Source organism: Oncorhynchus kisutch, linkage group LG3 (assembly GCF_002021735.2).
Source record: "Oncorhynchus kisutch isolate 150728-3 linkage group LG3, Okis_V2, whole genome shotgun sequence".
In the NCBI taxonomy this organism is placed as follows: Eukaryota; Metazoa; Chordata; class Actinopteri; order Salmoniformes; family Salmonidae; genus Oncorhynchus; species Oncorhynchus kisutch.
In genome coordinates, this window is record NC_034176.2 from 73,994,389 (window position 1) to 74,017,226 (window position 22,838).

Below are 22,838 nucleotides of genomic sequence, written 5' to 3' on the forward strand. Positions count from 1 at the left end.
TTAGCTTTCACTTTAAATTAGAAACAGCAATATATACAAAGGTCATACATTTAGGGAGGCGTGCCCAGGGAGAAGGAGAGCTGATCCTTTTTTTTTCACCTTTATTTAACCAGTTAGGCTAGTTGAGAACAAGTTCTCATTTGCAACTGCGACCTGGCCAAGATAGAAGAACAGTGTGACACAGACAACAACACAGAGTTAGACATGGAGTAAACAATAAACAAGCCAATTACACAAACAAGTCAATGACACAGTAGAGAAAAGAAAGTCTATATACAGTGTGTGCAAAAGGCATGAGGAGGTAGGCAATAAATAGGCCATAGGAGCTAATAATTACAATTTAGCAGATTAACACTGGAGTGATAAATGAGCAGATGATGATGTGCAAGTTGAGATACTGGTGTGCAAAAGAGCAGAAAAGTAAATAAAATAAAAACAGTATGGGGATGAGGTAGGTAGATTGGGTGGGCTATTTACAGATGGACTATGTACAGCTGCAGTGATCGGTTAGCTGCTCAGATAGTTGATTTTTAAAGTTGGTGAGGGAAATATAAGTCTCCAACTTCAGCGATTTTTGCAATTCGTTCCAGTCACTGGCAGCAGAGAACTGGAAGGAAAGGCGGCCAAATGAGGTGTTGGCTTTGGGGATGATCAGTGAGATATACCTGCTGGAACGTGTGCTACGAGTGGGTGTTGTTATCGTGACCAGTGAGCTGAGATAAGGCGGAGCTTTACCTAGCATAGACTTATAAATGACCTGGAGCCAGTGGGTCTGGCGACGAATATGTAGCGAGGGCCAGCCGACTACAGCATACAGGTCGCAGTGGTGGGTGGTATAAGGTGATTTGGTAACAAAACGGATGGCACTGTGATAGACTGCATCCAGTTTGTTGAGTAGAGTGTTGGAAGTTATTTTGTAGATGACATCGCCGAAGTCGAGGATTGGTAGGATAGTCAGTTTTACTAGGGTAAGTTTGGCAGCGTGAGTGAAGGAGGCTTTGTTGCGAAATAGGAAGCCAATTCTAGATTTGATTTTTGATTGGAGATGTTTAATATGAGTCTGGAAGGAGAGTTTACAGGCTAGCCAGACACCTAGTTATTTATAGTAGTCCACATATTCTATGTCGGAACCGTCCAGGGTGGTGATGCTAGTCGGGCGGGTGCGGGCAGTGAACGGTTGAAAAGCATGCATTTGGTTTTACTAGCATTTAAGAGCAGTTGGAGGCTACGGAAGGAGTGTTGTATGGCATTGAAGCTCGTTTGGAGGTTAGTGAGCACAGTGTCCAAGGAAGGGCCAGAAGTATACAGAATGGTGTCGTCTGTGTAGAGGTGGATCAGGGAATCGCCCGCAGCAAGAGCGACATCATTGATATATACAGAGAAAAGAGTCGGCCCGAGAATTGAACCCTGTGCTACCCCCTTAGAGACTGCCAGAGGTCCGGACAACATGCCCTTTGATTTGACACACCGAACTGTCTGTAAAGTAGTTGGTGAACCAGGCGAGGCTGTCGTCAGAAAAACCAAGGCTATTGAGTTTGCCGATAAGAATACGGATTGACAGAGTCGAAAGCCTTGGTTAGGTCGATGAAGACGGCTGCACAGTACTGTCTTTTATCGATGGCAGTTATGATATCGTTTAGTACCTTGAGCGTGGCTGCCGGATTGCACAGTGGAGAAGGTACGGTGGGATTAGGAATGGTCATTGGTCTGTTTATTAACTTGGCTTTCGAAGACTTTAGATAGGCAGGGCAGGATGGATATAGGTCTGTAACAGTTTGGGTCTAGGGTGTCACCCCCTTTGAAGAGGGGCATGACTGCGGCAGCTTTCCAATGTTTAGGGATCTCGGACGGTACGAAAGAGAGGTTGAACAGGCTGGTAATAGGGGTTGCAACAATGGCGGCAGATAGTTTTAGAAAGAGAGGGTCCAGATTGTCTAGCCCAGCTGATTTGTACTGGTCCAGGTTTTGCAGCTCTTTCAGAACATCTGCTGTCTGGATATGGGTGAAGGAAAAGCTGGGGATGCTTGGGCGAGTAGCTGCGGGGGGGCGGAGCTGTTGGCCGGGGTTGGAGTTGCCAGGAGGAAGGCATGGCCAGCCGTTGAGAGAGGCATGGCCAGCCGCTAGTTGGACCCTGGAGGCGCACTGGAGGCCTGGTGCGTGGTGCCGGCACTGGTGGTACCTCAGGGCGAGTACGGGGTGGGGCACAGGATACGCTGGACCGTGGAGACGCATTGGAGATCCAGAACATAGAGCTGGCTCAATACGTCCTGGCTGAATGCCCATTCTAGCCTGGCAAATGCGAGGAGCTGGAATAGAGCGCACCGGGCTAGAATAGCGCACTGGAGACACCGTGAGCATCTCTGCATAACAGGGTGCCTGACCAGTTACACGTTCCCCACGGTAAGCACGAGGAGTTGGCTCAGGTCTCCTACCTGACTCAGCCAATCTCCTTGTGTGCCTCCCCCAAAGAAAATCTTGGGGCTGCCTCTCGGGCTTCCGTGCTGGCCATGTACCTTCATATCTTCGCTGTTCCTCTATTCTCCTCGTGTATTTCTCCTCGTAGTATCGCCGTTCCACTTTCGCTGCCTCTAACTCCTCCTTAGGACTGCAATACTCCCCCGGCTGTGTCCAGGGTCCTTCTCCATCTAATATCTCCTCCCAGGTCCATTTCCCCATTAAGCGCTGTTCCTCCTTTTCACGCTGCTTGGTCCTGGTTTGGTGGGTTATTCTGTCACGTTTGTCATAACGAGGAGACCAAGGCGCAGTGTGATAAGAATACATTTTTTTTATTTATACGAAGAACACTAAACAAATTAACAAAACAACAAAATGACCATGATGCTATAAGACACAAGTGCTGACAGGCAACTACACATAGACAATAACCCACCAAACCAAAATGGAAAATGGCAACCTAAATAGGATCCCCAATCAGAGACAACGATAAACAGCTGTCTCTGATTGGGAACTAATTCAGGCCACCATAGACCTACATATACCTAGACATTCTAAAACCCCATAGATATACAAAAACCCTAGACAGGACAAAAACTAAACCAACCACCCATGTCACACCCTGACCTAACCAAAATAATAAAGAAAACAAAGATAACTAAGGTCAGGGCATGACACATAGCTGACAAATGCACCCAAGTGTATTTTTCTCGCGTGCACTCTCTCTCACTCTCTCTCTTTTGAAATCCCCATTTTGTGTAACACGTCATATTGTGTTGGCCCGCTAGGGACCTGTTTTATCGTACTAAGTTCTAATCAATAGCCTAGTCTCTGGGTTTGTGTATGTGTATCTTATATTATCATTTTAGCTTGTTAGCAAATAAATAATCTATTAAATTGGTGGGGTACAGATTTATTTGATGAGACTTTGGTTTGTGCAGATTCCCAGATTATGTGACGTTCAGAATGAGACTGTAGAGGAAATTGATTAATTAGCGACTGTTGTAAAATCTATACTCTGATATTGTTTGAGTTATTTTGGGAAATAGAAAGTCAATAAAACCAAACTTTCCCATGGTGCCCCAGGTTAATGAGTTAATTCTTCCCTGATTCATTCAATCACGTAATTATAAACGGTTAATCATTCGACGAGCAGCAGTAATCACATTAATCAATACAACGTCACAATACTGGTTATAATGAGTCCTAATACAAACTTTTGTGTAACAGATAACCTCAGACACCCTGGTGACAATGGACATCTCCCAACTTTATGAACATTTCAAATAGAACAAATCTTCCTATTTGTATTTTGGCAGACTGACATGTTCTCTACTTTCTCCCCTTTCCACTTGCTTCCTTTTTTGCAGTAATGCTGCATTCACTTCATTACATGTATGTATACATCCTATTCATACTATTGTTAATGCATATAATAAAATGTTTCAACATATTGTCATTACTTAAAGGGCTGTGAAAACAATTTAAATGTCACAATATATTTAGGGATGCAAAACCCAGATACAAATCATGTGTTTATCTATTGCCATGGACATAGCATCTTTCTTCCCAATCCATTGGCAAATGACTTTAAACTTCATGTTTCTCATTTGATGATTTAGCACAGGGTTCCTCAACTGGCTGTGGTTTTATTTGGCCCCTCAAGTTTTCTGAGCAACATTAATATAGATACTTTTTTTCTGCGATAAGAAAGTCTGAAAGGCCTCTCATCTTTCAGTCTTATTCTATGCACAAAGTATCTTGCTTCGCCACAGTCCAATTTCCCTCTGGAAAATATGCTGTCATATTTCACAACCAGGTCTGCCATCTTGTGTTTCCATTCATCTGATACTCCACAGGAGGCAATGTCAACATCAGTCAGACCCATGTCTTTCAACACATCAGCATATGAGCGTTTTTCTACCTGTTCAGTCGTGGTTCCAATGACATTCTGTGTAACATATTGTTTGTCATCACATTGACCACAGCAGCTGCTGTTTAACTCCAGGTCTTCCAATGCTATACAGGGGAATACATCTGCCAGTTTTGCATTACACTTCAGTGTAACCGGGCGATCTTGGAGATGAAACACCTCATGGGGATCCATTTGTCACCCTACAGCAGGCATACAGTGCGACCCACTAACACACTCCTCTGTGCTGCTCGGGACGTTGTGGGCTCTACAATAACAGTACTGCCAATGGAAAAGGGCCATTTTCCTTTCAGCCTACCCCAGACTAAGGGTTCATGTTTTGTGAATAGTGTCACACACCGGCTGAGAACAACAGTGGCAGCTTTTTTTCAGGCATTTTACTTCCTTGCCAACGGTCAACATTTTCCAGTATGCTTTGAAGTGCATCTGATTCATCAGAAAGGCCATTGACTGGTTGTGAAATTGCTTTCCAATATCCATCTGAACTTTTTAGTTGATGGAGGATGTTTCAGTACATTTGTTACAATGATCACGTCATCAGTTTGCCCTGGCATAACTAAGACTGGCACCAGCATCTTGCAGTTCATTAATTTGATATGGAGCTCATATTCAGATTTGTGATTGACCTGTTGCCCTTCACATCCCACAAGTACTACAGGAGTGGACATTTTCGAGCTTTCAGTTAAGACATGTTTCGAAGCAATGTATACTCAGCAGATTCACTTAACATACAGGCCATTGAACCACTATCAATGAGTCTTCTCAGTTCTACTGAACCTTGCACGGTCACTGGTGCATAGGACAGACTTTCATTGCCGGTTATTCTCTGAGTACATTGATATATCACATTTGTGTTGCCTTGATTTTTCTCTTCGTATGAAGACAGTTCTATTTCAGGATCAGTTTCATTTATAGTTTTTAGCTGCACCTTTCCCTTCAAGTTGCAAACCTATTAGTTTAAAGCTGGATCTTGATTTTGTGGCCGCTCTCTTCTAACCTCCTGCTTTTGTGGGCAGTCTATGGTTTGATGGCCAGGATTGTGACATTTGAAGCACAGGCGGTCATTAAGACAGTGAGACCGAGTGGATTGAGCCACATCTTATCATATAGCACATGGGAAGGAGGGAGACAGCTATACAGTTCTGCGGGGCCCTCTTGTGGCAGGGTGAGCAGTGTTTTGGTTTATAATAAACTGTTCTAGCAGTGTTACAAGTTTTGTTATTGTCACCTGATCATTGCAACTCTGAACTCCTTGAACTGCTGAGCTAAGGACGGGGTCCTCTGGGCTCACTGTTTTTTGGATGTCTTCCTGTAGTGTCAATTGGTTTAGCTGTTTTGCTTCCTTCTTGTAGCCAATCTGTCATTTTGGTGGCTGTCTATCAATTCCTGAACTTCAGCCACTGTCCATTTCTCCCTTAGGCTTGCATCCGAATGCTGTGTACAGTTCATGATTGGGGCAGTGCTTCACAAATATCATGGCGACCGCATGACCCACGTCCTCCATCTGTCTGCCCTGTATTTGTAGACATTCATTAGCTAGATCTGCTACTCGGTTAAGGCGCACCCAGTAGTCTAAGTTATTCTCCCCGTGATAAGGTTTGGTTTCATAAAAATCTTGAAGTGGCGTAGTAGAGGAGATGGTCTCACCAAAATGCTGTTTCAAAATACTGAAAATAACCTCAGGGTCTCTGCTGATGGAACAAGAGGGTTGCTGCGGATTCCTATCTTGACTAAATACTTTGCCCTCCCCATTAACCTTTCCATGATTTCATTACCTCGCTCTGGCATTTTGTGACCTTTCTTTACCAAGTAAGTCTTCATCATTTCCTGCCACTCATACACAGTACATTTATCTGTTCCATCACCTCTGAAAGTGGGTGGTTCACACATGTCAGATTTCATGACAAAGTTAACCTTGGACCAATCTGGCATGCACACTGGGACAGTGTCGGCAGATACCTTGGATGGAGTGATATTACTTGCTGACAGACTCGAAACAATACCGTGACCAATCTCTTGACCCATCTGCTTGACTAAATCAAGCATAACACTCTGCTGCGTACGGTATTCATCATCCTTGGAGTATTTATCATATCCATCACTCTGACATGTTGTTTGATCAATAACATCCTCTTGTTCATTTACTGATGTTACACCAGCACGCCCGGTAAAGCTATTTTATTTTATTTTATTTATTTTACCTTTATTTAACCAGGTAGGCAAGTTGAGAACAAGTTCTCATTTACAATTGCGACCTGGCCAAGATAAAGCAAAGCAGTTCGACAGATAAAACGACACAGAGTTACACATGGAGTAAAAACAAACATACAGTCAATAATGCAGTATAAACAAGTCTATATACAATGTGAGCAAATGAGGTGAGAAGGGAGGTAAAGGCAAAAAAGGCCAAGATGGCAAAGTAAATACAATATAGCAAGTAAAATACTGGAATGGTAGTTTTGCAATGGAAGAATGTGCAAAGTAGAAATAAAAAAAATAATGGGGTGCAAAGGAGCAAAATAAAGAAATAAATTAAAATTAAATACAGTTGGGAAAGAGGTAGTTGTTTGGGCTAAATTATAGGTGGGCTATGTACAGGTGCAGTAATCTGTGAGCTGCTCTGACAGTTGGTGCTTAAAGCTAGTGAGGGGGATAAGTGTTTCCAGTTTCAGAGATTTTTGTAGTTCGTTCCAGTCATTGGCAGCAGAGAACTGGAAGGAGAGGATGCTATGCTCTACCATTCTAGCTATCTGAGCCCCCGTACCAATACTGGGGGTTACAATATCACAGTTAACTCCCCTAGGTTATAAGTCCTCACTCACCAGTGAAAGTGGTGGATCACCATTGGGCTTGACCAGAGTACCTGGATTTTTTGGTGTGGACATATTTAAATTGACTGTCTTCATGAATGAAATTTTACACAAATATGCATTTGTTTGTAAACCAGAGCAGGTGACTCTAATTTGCGGAAAGCATGGTTAGTTATCCGACTCTGACACCATGTTTGAATGTTAAATGACCAGACAGAGGCATTTGGCCGCCTTTCGTTCCAGTACTCTGCTGCCTGTGACTGGAACGAATTGCAAAAATCGCTGAAGTTGGAGACTTTTATCTCCCTCACCAACTTCAAACATCAGCTATCTGAGCAGCTAACCGATCGCTGCAGCTGTACATAGTCTATTGGTAAATAGCCCACCCTTTTCACCTACCTCATCCCCATACTGTTTTTATTTATTTACTTTTCTGCTCTTCTGCACACCAATATCTCTACCTGTACATGACCATCTGATCATTTATCACTCCAGTGTTAATCTGCAGAATTGTAATTATTTGCCTACCTCCTCATGCCTTTTGCACACATTGTATATAGACCCCCCCTTTGTTTTCTACTGTGTTATTGACTTGTTAATTGTTTACTCCATGTGTAACTCTTTGTTGTATGCTCACACTGCTATGCTTTATCTTGGCCAGGTCGCAGTTGCAAATGAGAACTTGTTCTCAACTAGCCTACCGGGTTAAATAAAGGTGAAATAAAAAAATAAAAAAATAAAAAATATAAAAAATTGATGCGAGTAACCAGTCTTGTTCAGTACATCACAACCCATCCGGGTATCTCAAGCACCCCGGTAAAACACAAGTGTTGCAGTAATGAACATTTACCAACAGATGTGCCATCTTACACCCATAACAAAGTTGACGGCAGGTGTAGTCCTCTTCTCTGGAGCACTGCTGTGATTGGCGATGGCTGATCTTGTAGATCCGGGTCACCAACTTCACGTAGCCCCCCAGAAGAAAGGCACACGGACACCCACACTTCAGGACTCGGTTTTTATCTGCAGTAAAATATATCAAACAATGATGACAGGCATTGACAGGAGGGTCACAGCCACACCCTCACTGCTCTCAGAATATCTATCTCAGACTCAGGAGCGGGCAAACCAACTTCCCAAACAGGGGAGAAGCACTCAAAACCCACTAGTTGTTCTTTCAAAGAAAATTATACAAAAATGGTCCGAAGACCTCTCGTATTGCCAACCTTACTACAATGGCAGCAAAATATTCTTATGGATTCAGCAACGCATGATGAAAGGAAACTTTATTTATATCACCCCTTTTCCTGAAGTGAATGGTTTCACCCACTACTCTACCCCCAAACTGTGCGTTCTTTGATATCTACATTGTGCGCGAGGTTTATGGAAACTCAACATTTACGCTTTGTCACATTTACAAACTAATATATATATTTTTTTTTTGTGCAAAATACGTGGGGCTCTAACAGACCTATTTGAAGGGACATTAATCATTGGAATAAAGAGCCAGTAATTCTAAACGTTTCATTGACATGTCACTTTCACTTTCCCTGTAAATAAAAGGTACATTCACATGTGGTTTCTCATAATTCAATAGCGCTCAATAATACAATACTTTTAGAGAACTTGCAAATGCTTCACCTTGAAATAATAAGTGAACATGTTTATCGATTCGTTATTAAATGGTTTAGGAAAAAGCCATCATTTACAGCGGGCAATTTAGCGAAATGAGGAATGACGGATTGTGGAATGAGGAAGAGAGACAGGAGTTGACCATTCTGCCTGTACCATTTGCGTGGACCATTCTGTTTCGCAGGACTCGAGTAGACAGATGATGATCTCGAAGAAGTCAGACAAGTCTCCCGCTGAAACGTAAGTTACAATTTTATCTATTACAGATGTCAAGTTAAATGCAGGTGTCACAGTTGCCTTTGAGGCTTATCATCACGTTTTGGATTTACCTGTTACTCACATGCTCTCTATGCACAATTCAATATATGACATTAGCTATCTCTTAGCCTTCTCTAAACTTGTTTGACTTTATCTGTATTTTTCCAAGTCAATCGTATTGAAATTTGTGATCAATTTTGGATTGTGTTCATACATTTCCCTTTTTGGTGATACATTTATTTTTATTCCTTGACATCACAGAGGAAATGAGAGTAAATCATGTGAGTGTGGCATGATGCGGTGGCAGACTTGAAGCTGTGCCTGTGTGCATTTTTAGACTTGATTTTCCCTAACAAAACATTTAACAACCCCTACTGAAATGTCCATTAATTATAATCCACATAATAATTCACATTTCCTGTTGCTGCAAGATTATTTTCCTGCTGTAGCAAACTGGCTCAAATTAAGATCCCACATCTGTATGAGTGCCCGGCAGCTGGTCCTGAGGCAGAGAGCAGAGCTGCTGCGTGCCCTGTGCTGTGGTGGCTCTTCTGAGGGTCTGGAGAGTGTATTGGACCTACTCCTGTCCTGGGGCATGCTGTTCTGGGAGGACTACCAGAATGTACTGGTACCATGCCGTGGTTTGTGTGCCAACACAAGGGTGCTACTAGATCTGGTGTACACCAAGGGAGATGAGACCTGTCGACTGCTCCTGGCTGCTTTCAAACAGGTAAGATATGTAGGCACAGCTCTTCACAGGTGATGCCGTTCTAAAGGATGTATGAGCATGTTTTGAACAGACTCATTACTGATGTACAGTGGGGAGAACAAGTATTTGATACACTGCCGATTTTGCAGGTTTTCCTACTTACAAAGCAAAAATCCAGGAAATCACATTGTATGATTTTTAAGTAATTAATTTGCATTTTATTGCAAGACATAAGTATTTGATCACCTACCAACCAGGAAGAATTCCAGCTCACACAGACCTGTTAGTTTTTCTTTAAGAAGCCCTCCTGTTCTCCACTCATTACCTGTATTAACTGCACCTGTTTGAACTCGTTACCTGTATAAAAGACACCTGTCCACACACTCAATCAAACAGACTCCAACCTCTCCACAATGGCCAAGACCAGAGAGCTGTGTAAGGACATCAGGGCTAGAATTGTAGACCTGCACAAGGCTGGGATGGGCTACAGGACAATAGGCAAGCAGCTTGGTGAGAAGGCAACAACTGTTAGAAAATGGAAGAAGTTCAAGATGACGGTCAATCACCCTCAGTCTGGGGCTCCATGCAAGATCTCACCTTGTGGGGCATCAATGATCATGAGGAAGGTGAGGGATCAGCCCAGAACTACACGGCAGGACCTGGTCAATGACCTGAAGAGAGCTGGGACCACAGTCTCAGAAAACCATTAGTAACACACTACGCCGTCATGGATTAAAATCCTGCAGCACACGCAAGGTACCCCTACTCAAGCCAGCGCATGTCCAGGCCCGTCTGAAGTTTGCCAATGACCATCTGGATGATCCAGAGGAGGAATGGGAGAAGGTCATGTGAGAAGGAGCATTTTGGTCTAAACTCCTCCAAACACTCACCATGTTTGGAGGAAGAAGAAGGATGAGTACAACCTCAAGAACACCATCCCAACGGTGAAGCATGGAGGTGGAAATCTTGGCCAACAACCTCCTTCCCTCAGTAAGAGCATTGAAGATGGGTCGTGGCTGGGTCTTCCACCATGACAATGACCCGAAACACACAGCCAGGGCAACTAAGGAGTGGCTCCGTAAGAAGCATCTCAAGGTCCTGGAGTGGCCTAGCCAGTCTCCAGATCTGAACCCAATAGAAAATCTTTGGAGGGAGCTGAAAGTCCGTATTGCCCAGCGACAGCCCCGAAACCTGAAGGATCTGGAGAAGGTCTGTATGGAGTGGGCCAAAATCCCTGCTGGTCAAGAACTACAGGAAACGTATGATGTCTGTAATTGCAAACAAAGGTTTCTGTACCAAATATTAAGTTCTGCTTTTCTGATGTATCAAATACTTATGTCATGCAATAAAATAAAATGTAATTACTTAAAAATCATACAATGTGATTTTCTGGATTTTTGTTTTAGATTCCGTCTCTCACAGTTGAAGTGTACCTATGATAAATATTACAGACCTTTACATGCTTTGTAAGTAGGAAACACTACATTTTGCAGGTTATCAAATACTTGTTCTCCCCACTGTATGTACAAAACATTAGGAACACCTATTGAGTTGCACCCCCTTTTTCACTCAGAACAGCATCAATTTGTCGGGGCATGGACTCTACAAGGTGCCAAAAGCGTTCCACAGGGATGCTGGCCCATGTTGACTCCAATGCTTCCCACAGTTGTCAAGTTGGCTAGATGTCTTTTGGGTGGTGGACCATTCTTGTTACAGACAGGAAACTGTTGAGCGTGAAAAGCAGCATTGCAGTTCTTTGCACACTCAAACCGATGCGCCTGGCACCTACTACCCTGTTCAAAGGCACTTAACTTTTTTCTTGCCCATTCACCCTCTGAATGGCACACACATACCCAATCCATGTCTCAATTGTCTCAATTGTCTTAAAAATAATTATTTAACCTGTCTCCTCCCCTTCATCTACACTGATTGAAGTGAATTTAATAAGGGATCATAGCTTTCACATGGATTCACTTGTCATGGAAAAAGCAGGTGTTCCTAACATATCGTCTTAGTAAAAAGCCACTAGGCAAAAATGTTGAGCGTTACAAATCAGTTGCCATGTCCCAAAGATACAGATCATTACATAGATACAGATCATTACAAAGATACAGATCATTACATAGATACAGATCATTACATAGATACAGATCATTACATAGATACAGATCATTACATAGATACAGGTCATTACATAGATACAGATCATTACATAGATACAGATCATTACAAAGATACAGATCATTACATGGATACAAATAATTACAAAGATACAGGTCATTACACAGATACAGATCATTAAAGATACAGATCATTACATAGATACAAATCATTACATTTTTATTTAATTGTATTGATTTCAACCAGGTCCTCCCTGAGGCCCAAAGAGCTGGCCTCTCTTTTGGAAACTGTTGTACTGCCGATCTAGAAAATACAAGAGATGATACAAAAGAACTACATGGTACAGCTATCCAGACCCTCCAGACAGACAGGCCTGATCTGGTGAGGAGGCTAAGGGACCATATTGAAGGAGCTCTGGAGGCCCTGCTGCATACGGGCAGCTTTACACCATCTGATTGCGATGAAGTGCAGCTACCTGTGTACACCCCCTCACAACAGGTAACCAACCGCACCCTGAGACCAGTATAACAGCTTTATTTATATCTACATTTCTGGTATGATGTAGAGTACTATGATATTACACAACTTCCCTGTCCCGGAAATTAAGTTCCAGTTTGCACATCTTTGAATCCAAACAGGTCATGCTGTTCTTTGACTTTTTTTGTAAGTAGACATTTTATTTAGGTTCCGATAGTAGGGGTGAATGTGAATTAATTGACTTCTTTGTCATGTAGACAAGGCGTCTACTGGACCAGGTCAGATCAAAGGGGGAGCCTGCAGCAAAGGTCCTACTGCAATACTTTCAGCAAACAGAGGACCATCCCTCACCATCTAACCAAGAGGCTCCTCCCAAAGGTACTGTATTATATCACAAAGCACTAAAAGTCACACAGCTACTTGCAAGTCATTTGCATACAGCACTAACACATAGGTGTTACACTAATACTTCTTAGATATTATTTTGTTTGCTATGATGTCCTGTGTATTTCAAACATTCTCATTATTTGTGTGCTGCTGCAGAGTGCTTGTCCTATCAGAAGAAGCTGCGCAGCACTGTGTCGGCCCAGTCACATTTCCTCAGAACATATGGAGGAACCAGCAGTCTGTCTCTAGAAGACATCTACACAGAGGGTCAGCTGGAGCTTGCCCAGGGTGGCAGTGAGGCCCAGCCCCAGACTGGTGCTCTGGGGCTGGAGGACGTGGTGGGCCTGGTGGGCACCCTGAACCAGGAGGCTGACACTGTGCTAGTCTCTGGGGATGCAGGCAGTGGGAAGAGCACCCTTCTCCAGAGGCTGCACCTCCTCTGGGCCAGGGGGGCGGCTCTACATGATTTCTTCCTCCTCTTTTCCTTCAGCTGCCGCAGGCTGAGCTCGGTACAGAGGGAGCTGTCTCTCAGAGAGCTGCTGTTCCTGCACTGCTGCTGGCCGGACGGGGACCAGGACCGAATCTTTCAGTTCATCCTGGACCATCCGCACCTCATCCTCTTCACCTTCGACGGCCTGGACGAGCTCATGCAGAGCTTCTCAGACTCAGAGCAGAGGCACTGCTGCCCCACCCAGTGTGCCCCAGTCCCCACCCTGCTCTTCAACTTGCTGCAGGGATCCCTCATGAAGGGGGTGAGGAAGGTATGTTTTATGTATACGGCTAATTTTTATGTGCAATGTATGTATTGTGTATGTGTCAACTGGGTAATGTATAGTGTTTATTTTGTATAAAGCAGTTCCTGTATAGAGACAATTTTCCCCTCAGGGACAATAAAGTTTATCCTCATCCTAAGGTGGTGACCAGCCGGCCAGAGGCAGTGGGTCCCACCCTGAAGCGGTACCTTCGCAAGGAAGTCCTCTTGAAAGGCTTCTCGCCTGGCGGGATCGACTGCTTCGTGAGGAAGTATCATCGCGACCCGATGGTGGCCACCAGGGTCCTGGAGTGTCTACGAAGCAACACAGCTCTACTGGGCCTGTGTCACATCCCGGTTTTCTGCTGGATTGTGTCCAAGTGTTATAAGGAGCTGCTGGGCTGTGGAGAGGGAGAGGGCAGTCCCCAGACCATCACAGATGTTTACCTCATGATCCTGCAGCATTTCTTCCAGCGCCGGGCCTCTCAGAGGAACACGATGGGGATAGGATGGGTGCAGGAGCACCAGGATACTGCCCTGCATCTGGGGCAGCTAGCCATGGAGGGCCTGGGGGCCTCTTGTTACATCTTCACAGGCACAGAGCTACAGAAGTGTGGGGTGACCGAGGAAGATATCTGCATGGGGTTCCTCATCCGTAGTAAAGACCTCTCCTCCTCCACTAACTGCAAACACTACGAGTTCCTGCACATTACCATGCAGTGCTTCTTTGCTGCTCTCTACATTGTCCTGAACAATAACTCGGACCGCTCCACCATCCCTAAGCTCTTTCAGCCGCAGGACAAGCAGCAACAGCCTGGCTTTCACAGGGCGTGTCTGGGGCACTGCTTGACCCAACAAGAAGGGGCCTTGAAGGAGGCCAATAAGGCAGCAGAGACACCCAACCTCCAGATAACAGCCACTTTTGTGTCTGGGCTCTTGGCTCAGCGCCACCGTAGCCTGCTGCTTCTCTCCTGCCCTGGGCCCACTCTGGACAGGAAGTCCAAGCAGGTGGTGACGTGCCTGTCCAAAGGCATGCAGAAGCACTTTAAATCCATCCCTCGGCCCGTGGAGGGGGAGAAGAAGAGCATGCACGCCATGCCGGGCTTCGTGTGGCTCATCAAGTGCATCCATGAGATGCAGGACAGCAGGATCGCCAGAGACGCTATGGCTAAGCTAGAGGTGGAACACCTGAAGCTGACCTATTGTAACATAGGCCCTGGGGAGTGTACTGCACTGGCCTACGTGCTCCAGCACCTTAGGAACCCTGTGGGGCTTCAGCTAGACTACAACTATGTAGGAGACGTTGGCGTGGAGCAGCTGCTGCCTTGCCTGCATGTCTGCCACTCTGTATAGTAAGTGTGGATAGCTTTACCATGCTATTTACTATGGTACTCACTATGGGATTAACACAACACGCAGGACACTAAACTAAAGCCTAATAATAAGACTATTTTTTATTTCACTCCCTCAGCCTGAGACACAATAACATATCAGATGATGGAATTCGTAAATTGATTGAAAAAGGCATCCAGTGTGAGCACTTTCAGAAGATTGCGTGAGTATGGCCAAATCTATTTTCCTCTATCAGGTGACCTATAGCTAGGCTATGCTATGGCTATGTCAAATATGCAGATGTAAAAAAGATAACTGATGAGGTTATTGCCTTTATTGATCTGGATTAATGTCTCTGAAAGGCTCTTCAACAACAAGCTAACTGATGCCTGCACAGAGTGCTTCGCTCACCTCCTGAAGATGAAACATAATTTTCTCTCTCTAAGGTGAGGATATTTTTCAACTCTCACTATATAAGATACTGTACAATGTTACCTCACACAGCAATCGCTAATACCATATTCAATCGAACACTTTCTCTGACTTTGCATTGCAGGCTGGGAAACAATAACATCACAGCAGCAGGGGCAGGGCAACTGGCGGAGGGACTGAGGTTCAATCGGTCACTACAGTTCTTGGGGTAGGAAGCAGACTATCTCTCTGAGAATTACAAAGTTGTTTTTATGCCTATCACAATGCTGTAATAATATATCTGGTTGACAGTTTGAATCCTCTCTCTGTTTTTTAGGCTTTGGGGAAATAAAATAGGTGATAAAGGTGCAGAGGCCATTGCCAATGCTCTCAAAGACAGCCAAACCTTGGTGTGGCTCAGGTAATGTTAGACTAATGATAGGTTGAAACATGAACACTACTAACACATCCATACTATCATGGGCAACTATATGTCCAGACAGCTCTGTTATCATTAAAATACTTCCACATAGGAATAAATCTTACTGTCAGATGTATGTTTCATGGCAGCCTGGTAGACAATGGTGTTGGCAATGCAGGAGCATGTGCTCTTGCCCCACTCATCAAGAACAGTACGCTAGAGGAGCTGTGGTGAGTATATTTATAGCACATCCTGAATACTGAAAAAGACTTTGCAGCTACTCACATTCCGTTTTGCCTCAACTGACATTTTGATAGTTGTGGTTGTGCTATACATTGGTGATTGTGCTAAACACATCTTTCACTCTGCTCTCTCGTGCCCTCCACAGGTTAACCAAAAACTGCATCACAAGAACAGGTGTGGAGTGTCTAATACTGGCTCTTGAAAGCAACAATAGTGTGAAGGCAGTGTGGTATGTTAACATAATGCTTTGATCATTTAGACAGCTATATACTGGCTGAGAAATGTAATTTACAAAGTGTTATGTCCTATACACACAGTACAGTATGCTGTAGTCTCCTATGCCTCCCCATACCTCCCCAAACATGTGAAGATTGGATCTTTAATCACTTAAGAAGGTCTCTAATCCAAATACTGTAAATTAGAGTTAAGTGAATAATTGTTTTCTTTCTAGGTTGAAAGGTAATGAGCTCAGCCCAGAAGAGGTGGAGGAGATGACACAGCGGGAACCCAGGCTTACATTCTGATGATGCCAAGTGCGGGTCAACTATACTGGAGTATTATTGTTTACAGCCATGTGTATGTCTGTTTGTAATTTATGTAACTTCATCAGTAGCATTTCTCTTAAAATGGTAGTTGTGTTATTTATAGGTTATTATATGTTTTTACGTACATTATGGATCATGTTGGATGTGTTGTTCTCTATGATGTAAACAGTGTGGGCAAGCTTGTTTTATCCATTCACAATAAGTAGCAACCTCTGACCTGCTCTGCTACTACAGGCAGCTTGTTTGGTAGCATTCTTTTCATATTAGTCATATTAGTCATTGTGATAAGGAACTGGTCTGACACTTGTTTTATGTAAGCACCGTTGGGTGTGAGCCTATTGTTTCTGGCTAATTATCAAATAACAGTCAGGTATTTGAACTGGTACATCAGTATTCTTATGTACCCTACCCTATTGTACACTGACTGACTGGAAGTGCCAGTATGTTTGATGACACGGGTTGATTCAGTGGTAACATGACTCTTATTTTATCAGTGAATCACTAACGGTGATTACATTAGTCCTATTGTGTCAGTGCTCTATGGTGGGGATAGAACGACTTGTTACATTATGTCACCTTGCCTACTGAGAAATGTTAATGTAGGTTATAACATTTTTAAAATGCACTATGCAGAAATCTCTCCGCCGTTTTCTGGTTCGGGAAAATCGAATAGTTCGCTTAATTTCAGTTTATGTGACAACAAGCAAGTATAGTGTAGAGAATACCAAAAAGTTACAAATTGCAGCTTTAATTTGAAGTAAAACAGCAATTCAGTGTACTATTAATGACATATAATTTCTCCAAAATATAATATGAAGAATTCACGTGCTGCTTTTATCAATATTTGCACATCATTCTGCACTCATCACAAGTAATTTGCATGTCAACACACACACATGCCTGGTTTGAATTACATGAATCTGTCTACACTATACAAGTCACAGTATAGAAGATCCCAGACCTATCAACAGCACTGTTAATGTGGGAGGCAATTAATTATTTATATAAACCCTGCACTGCTGATGGTTTGTATTGGCCATTGAGAGGCTTTGAAGTAGACGTTGACCAATTATGATTTTTTAACGCCGATACCGATTGTTGGAGGACCAAAAAAAGCCGATACCCATTAATTAATATATATATATATATATATATATATATATATATATATATATATATATATTTGTAATAATGACAATTACAACATTACTGAATGAACAATGAACACTTTTATTTTAACTTAATATAATACATAAATCAAATCAATTTAGTCTCAAATAAATAATGAAACATGTTCAATTTGATTTAAATAATGCAAAAAACAAAGTGTTGGAGAAGAAAGTAAAAGTGCAATATGTGCCATGTAAAAAAGCTAAAGTTTTAAGTTCTTTGCTCAGAACATGAGAACATGAATGCCGGTAGTTCCTTTCAACATGAGTCTTCAATATTCCCAATTGAGAAGTTTTAGGTTGTAGTTATAGGAATTATGACGTGTCAACTATTTCTCTCTATACCATTTGTATTTCACATACCTTTGACTATTGGATATTCTTATAGGCACTTTAGTATTGCCATCCTAATCTCGGGAATTAATAGGCTTGAAGTCATAAACAGCGCTGTGCTTCAGGCATTGCTAAGAGCTGCTGGCAAACGCAGTAAAGTGCTGTTTGAATGAATGCTTACAAGCCTGCTGCTGCCTACTACCGCTCAGACTGCTCTATCAAATATCAAATCATAGACTTAATTATAATATAATAAACACAGAAATACGAGCCTTTGGTCATTAATATGTCAAATCCCGAAACTCATTTTGAAAACAAAACGTTTATTCTTTAAGTGAAATACGGAACCGTTCTGTATTTCTTCAGAACGGGTGGCAACCCTAAGTTTAAATATTGCTGTTACATTGCACAACTTTCAATGTTATGTCATAATTATGTTCAATTCTGGCAAATTAATTACGGTCTTTGTTAGAAGGAAACGGTCTTCACACATCTCGGAACGAGCTAGGCGGCCCAAATTGCTGCAAACTGTCCGGGGGCTGCATTTATTGTAGCTGAAAATGTTAACAAAGCCTTGAGAACAATGCTACCTAAATTTGATCAGCATATTGATTGCACGACACGAAGGGCAAATACTCTTTTTTTTATACATTTAAAAAAAACAAATCCATACAGGAAGTACATGTGGGAACACAAGTATATAAAAATAATATACAAAGAACAATTGGGCTAGGGTGTACAATATCACCTTACACACATACAGTACATACACTTATAATTCTAACAGCTTTTGTGTTAGTACAGTATTTAATTGTCTTAAAATATAAGGTATAGATAGATACAACATCCTGCTGAAACAAGGTTCGTATCACTCTGTTGTTGAATGGACCAAAAGAAAAACAAATCTATCCTACTGATGAGTGAACAGGCTCTGAGGGTCAGGTCTTAACACATTCCTGAATAATAAAGCAACACCTGAGGGAATGGCATCTAAAACAATTGCAAAATCTTTAGGTGCTAAGAAGACCTTGATGAAAAGATAGTGTGTCAAATAGGCAAATGAGAAAGTCAAAACAAATTCATACAAAGCAAGACTACACAAAATCTTGTAAAGTGATAAGAATTCCTTATAACTAAGTAAAAAGCCCTCTGCATTTACCATTTGGCTCTCCAATCTCCTTGCTTATTTTACCATCAAGATATAAAGATAGAATGCCATATGTTAGCCTAGAGATACCTTCAGCCTTGGTTATTAGGACTCATCCTTTAAAAGATAAGTCCCTCTGTAGCCATTGATTTAGCTTCTTCTGTTTTTTTTAATAAGATGGTTCAAATTTAGTAAGCCTCTAGACTTCTGAACCTTATCAATGGTTATGCCTAAATATGTAAGTTATTCTTTCACTGGAATACCATAATATGAAGGTGTCACACAATATTTGACAGCTATGAGTTCACATTTATTAATGTTAAGATATAGACCAGACGCTTTGGAAAAGGATTGTATCACATTGATTGATATGGGAATTTGGTTAGCGTTTTTCAGAAAAAGTGTAGTATAGTTTATTTACCAGCTATGGAAATGCCTTGTACAGGACTATTATTTAAAGAAGTTGGGTGATGAATAAAAACCAGATATGGAGAGATAGGACAACCTTGCCTAATTCCTCTCTTTAACCCAAATCTAGGTGAGGTGCCATATTTCAATTTGATAGAGCTGTTACCATTTGTAGAGTCTTAATAGCCTTACAGAACAAATCCCCAAAGCCACATTTCTCAAGGGAGTGGAAGAGGAACTGATGCTCTACTGTGTCAAATGCTTTGTAAAAATAAAAATAAAATTTGTAGTGAAATTTCTCAAGTCCAAAGAAATAGGGTAAATTCTGTTCTCCCTCCTCAATCCATTTTTCCTAGATCTAATAACGGCTCCTTCTGCTTTTAATCTATATATATTATCAATTTGATTTAATCTATATATATATTATCCAGTTTATTTAATCTATATATATTATCCAGTTTATTTTGTAACTCAGTCAGTACCATATTCTCCTCCCTGAGAGGCCGACTGGGGACCTCTAAGAAAGGGAAGTTATCTTAATGATCACCTTTTCCTCCTCAGCTCTTCTCTTCTTCAAGATTACTACCATGTTTTCGAAGGTATTTTGACACTTCAAATGTAAAGAGCTCCCATTTCTTGTAATAAGATTTTTCTTCACAAGCCCTTTCCCAAACATGTGAGAGCAGATCTTTAACCTCAAACTTAACCATGTCATTATTTAATAATGAGCTATTTAGCTTCCAGTAGGATGCTCCACCAAAGTTAGTGTCAGGGGTAAATATTTTGATATGAATGTAAATGGCCCTATGGTCTGTGAGGGGAGTCGTACAAATATTTGTAGTAAAACACTCACTATCGATACATTTGGATATAAGCCAAAAATCTATTCTGGACTCCCTGGAACCTGTTTTGTTACTCCAAGTGAACGATATGTCGGCCGGAAACCTTTCTCTCCATATATCAGTAAGATCAAACTTTTCCATAAAAGTATTAAACCCAAATTCTGACTGGTTGTTGTACCTGTGGGCCATCTATCAGATGAATTATCTATAGTAATGTTAAAGTCCCCTTCTATCAATAATAATCAAATTGGAAATTTAGAAAACCGATGAAGTATATGTTTCTCTATAGATTCAAGCAACTCATCATTCTCATGTTTGGTGTTGTACCCGTAGAAGTTTACAGTAATGAGCGTAATGTCATTTTAACTGATCACAAGACAAATAAAGTGACCAAAGGGGTCACATTCCGAGTGTAGAATATTACCACCAAAGGTATTTTTCATTGTAGTGACACCAGCAGAGCGTTCAGATCCATGGGAAAGCCAAATATCGTTGCCCCACTGTGACCTCCAGAAGTTGGCAGCAGAAAGAGAGTGAGACTCTTGAAAAAAGAAAAAATTGGTTCAAAATTCGTAACCCCCTAGCATTAAGAGAAACTATAGACAAAGACAAAACAACAAAGATTATATAGAAGTATAAACTGTTGGATGAGTCAAAAACGTAGGAGCAGTGAACGTAAGCGATAAGGATCTGAAATAGCTTATACCATAAACTCTGAGTTAGTTGTTATCCGGCTTTTAAAATTCAACTCAACAGAAAATTATGTTCAAGACCAAACCAAGGGTTCTCTTTAGTAAGAGAGACTAAAAACCCTCTTTAGTGTAATCAGGAACTATTCTGAGAAATAAAATACAAAAGAATAATTTAAATAAAAGGGTACCTACTCTTTTAAGTGCAAATTAAAGAATAGAATCAAAAATGTTTTTACATATACACGTTCCTAAGACCTTTTTCACTTGGAAATAAGTATTAATAACTAAATACAGCAATAACCGTGTAAAGTCAGAGCAGACCTGTATACACCTTTAAAACAGTATTTTAGTTGTTGTATGCATAACAAATAAATACAACTTTCAGTCTTCTCCTTAAGTTTGTAAACAAAATAGGCCTTCTGGTCTGGTCAGAACAAACTAATACATTGAGGTACCTGAGTATTCTGAACAATAGTCACCTGATGCTTGTTAGGTAACATTAATCAGTACAAGGAATTTTATTTTTTTATTTAACCTTTATTTAACTAGGCAAGTCAGTTCTCATTCTTATTTACAATGACGGCCTAGGAACAGTGGGTTAACTGCCTTGTTCAGGGGCAGAACTACAGATTTTTACCTTGTCAGCTCAGGGATTCGATCTAGAAACCTTTCGGTCTAACCACTATGCTACCTGCCGCCCAAAAATGAGAATGAGAATACCTTGGTTGAAACCGTCAATCTGTTCCTTTTGGTGAGATTCTAGGGAGGAATATGGATTCCCGAACCGTTGATGATGCCTCTTCCTCCGAAGAAGTAAGCAGCCTTTCCCTCATTTTGTGCTTTCTTGATCGTTGGCCACAACTTGTTCCTTCTTTCTATGTCCCCCGGGCTGAGATGATGGGCGAAACGCAGACCATGGCTCTGAAGTAAGGTGTTCTTCCTAGCAGCTTTCCAGACATCATCCCTGTAGATTCTGGCAGTGAAGAGATACCAAGATACTATTTTTTTTTTACCCCTTGGTCTTAAATCATTATGCTGTTGCTTCTTGCCGAGGCGATGCACAACGTTGATGGCATCACCAACTTTGTTCTTCTCTGCAGGCATAACGTCTTGGCAGATGCGGTTAGCCTCTCATCGCACATCCTCATTCTCCACCTCTGGCAAGCCGTAGAGTCTCAGGTTCCATCTTCTTGTGTATTGTTCCAGATCAGTGAGACGTCTATGGTAGACATTGTTATTCTTTTCCACACTTTTTTCACATCCTTAATTTCACCACATGCAAACTCCACAGTCTTTTTCAAGCATTCGATTACCATGGTGTTCGCGCCTACCATTTTCTCAATGGCGTCAGACCTGGAGTTGATGAGTAAGGAGAGGGTAGCCACGATGTGAGATTTCATTTTGGGTTTTTTGGAGGGTAGAGGTTTCGTCATCTTCAACAGCTTTCAAAAGCACGAGATTATCCATAGGGCAAGCATAGTTATGACAGTTGTCTATAAGCACATTTCTCTCATGTTTATTAGCAATAGAATGGCTAGCTTCTTCCTTTCTTTTTGTGTCACGACTTCGCATGGACATGTCGAAATAAATGATCCAATTATTATTCCAGTCACAGGAAAGTTCTTATTTCTTGAACAAATAAAAACAGTAATGGCCTCCCGAGTGGCGCAGTGGTTAAGGGCGCTGTACTGCAGCGCCAGCTGTGCCACCAGAGACCCCGTGTTCGCGCCCAGGCTCTGTCGTAACCGGCCGCGACTGGGAAG

General features: G+C 41.9%; 1 protein-coding gene across 2 annotated transcripts; it reads left to right on the forward strand.

Moving 5' to 3' along the window:
* The first annotated feature begins 8,567 nt into the window (after positions 1 to 8,567).
* nod2 (nucleotide-binding oligomerization domain containing 2) lies at positions 8,568 to 18,637 on the forward strand. 2 transcript variants are annotated; one of them, XM_020473775.2, is made up of 13 exons: positions 8,568 to 9,069; positions 9,519 to 9,817; positions 12,164 to 12,415; positions 12,652 to 12,772; positions 12,938 to 13,542; positions 13,695 to 14,884; positions 15,004 to 15,087; positions 15,227 to 15,310; positions 15,421 to 15,504; positions 15,613 to 15,696; positions 15,846 to 15,926; positions 16,085 to 16,168; positions 16,391 to 18,637. In XM_020473775.2, exons 2-13 carry the CDS (start codon positions 9,569 to 9,571, stop codon positions 16,461 to 16,463), a joined length of 2,991 nt encoding a protein of 996 aa, XP_020329364.1. In that variant the 5' UTR covers positions 8,568 to 9,069; positions 9,519 to 9,568; the 3' UTR covers positions 16,464 to 18,637. The 2 variants fall into 2 exon arrangements, with proteins under 2 accessions (XP_020329364.1, XP_020329360.1); XM_020473771.2 differs by having other exon boundaries at positions 8,568 to 9,817.
* Positions 18,638 to 22,838: the final 4,201 nt, after the last annotated feature.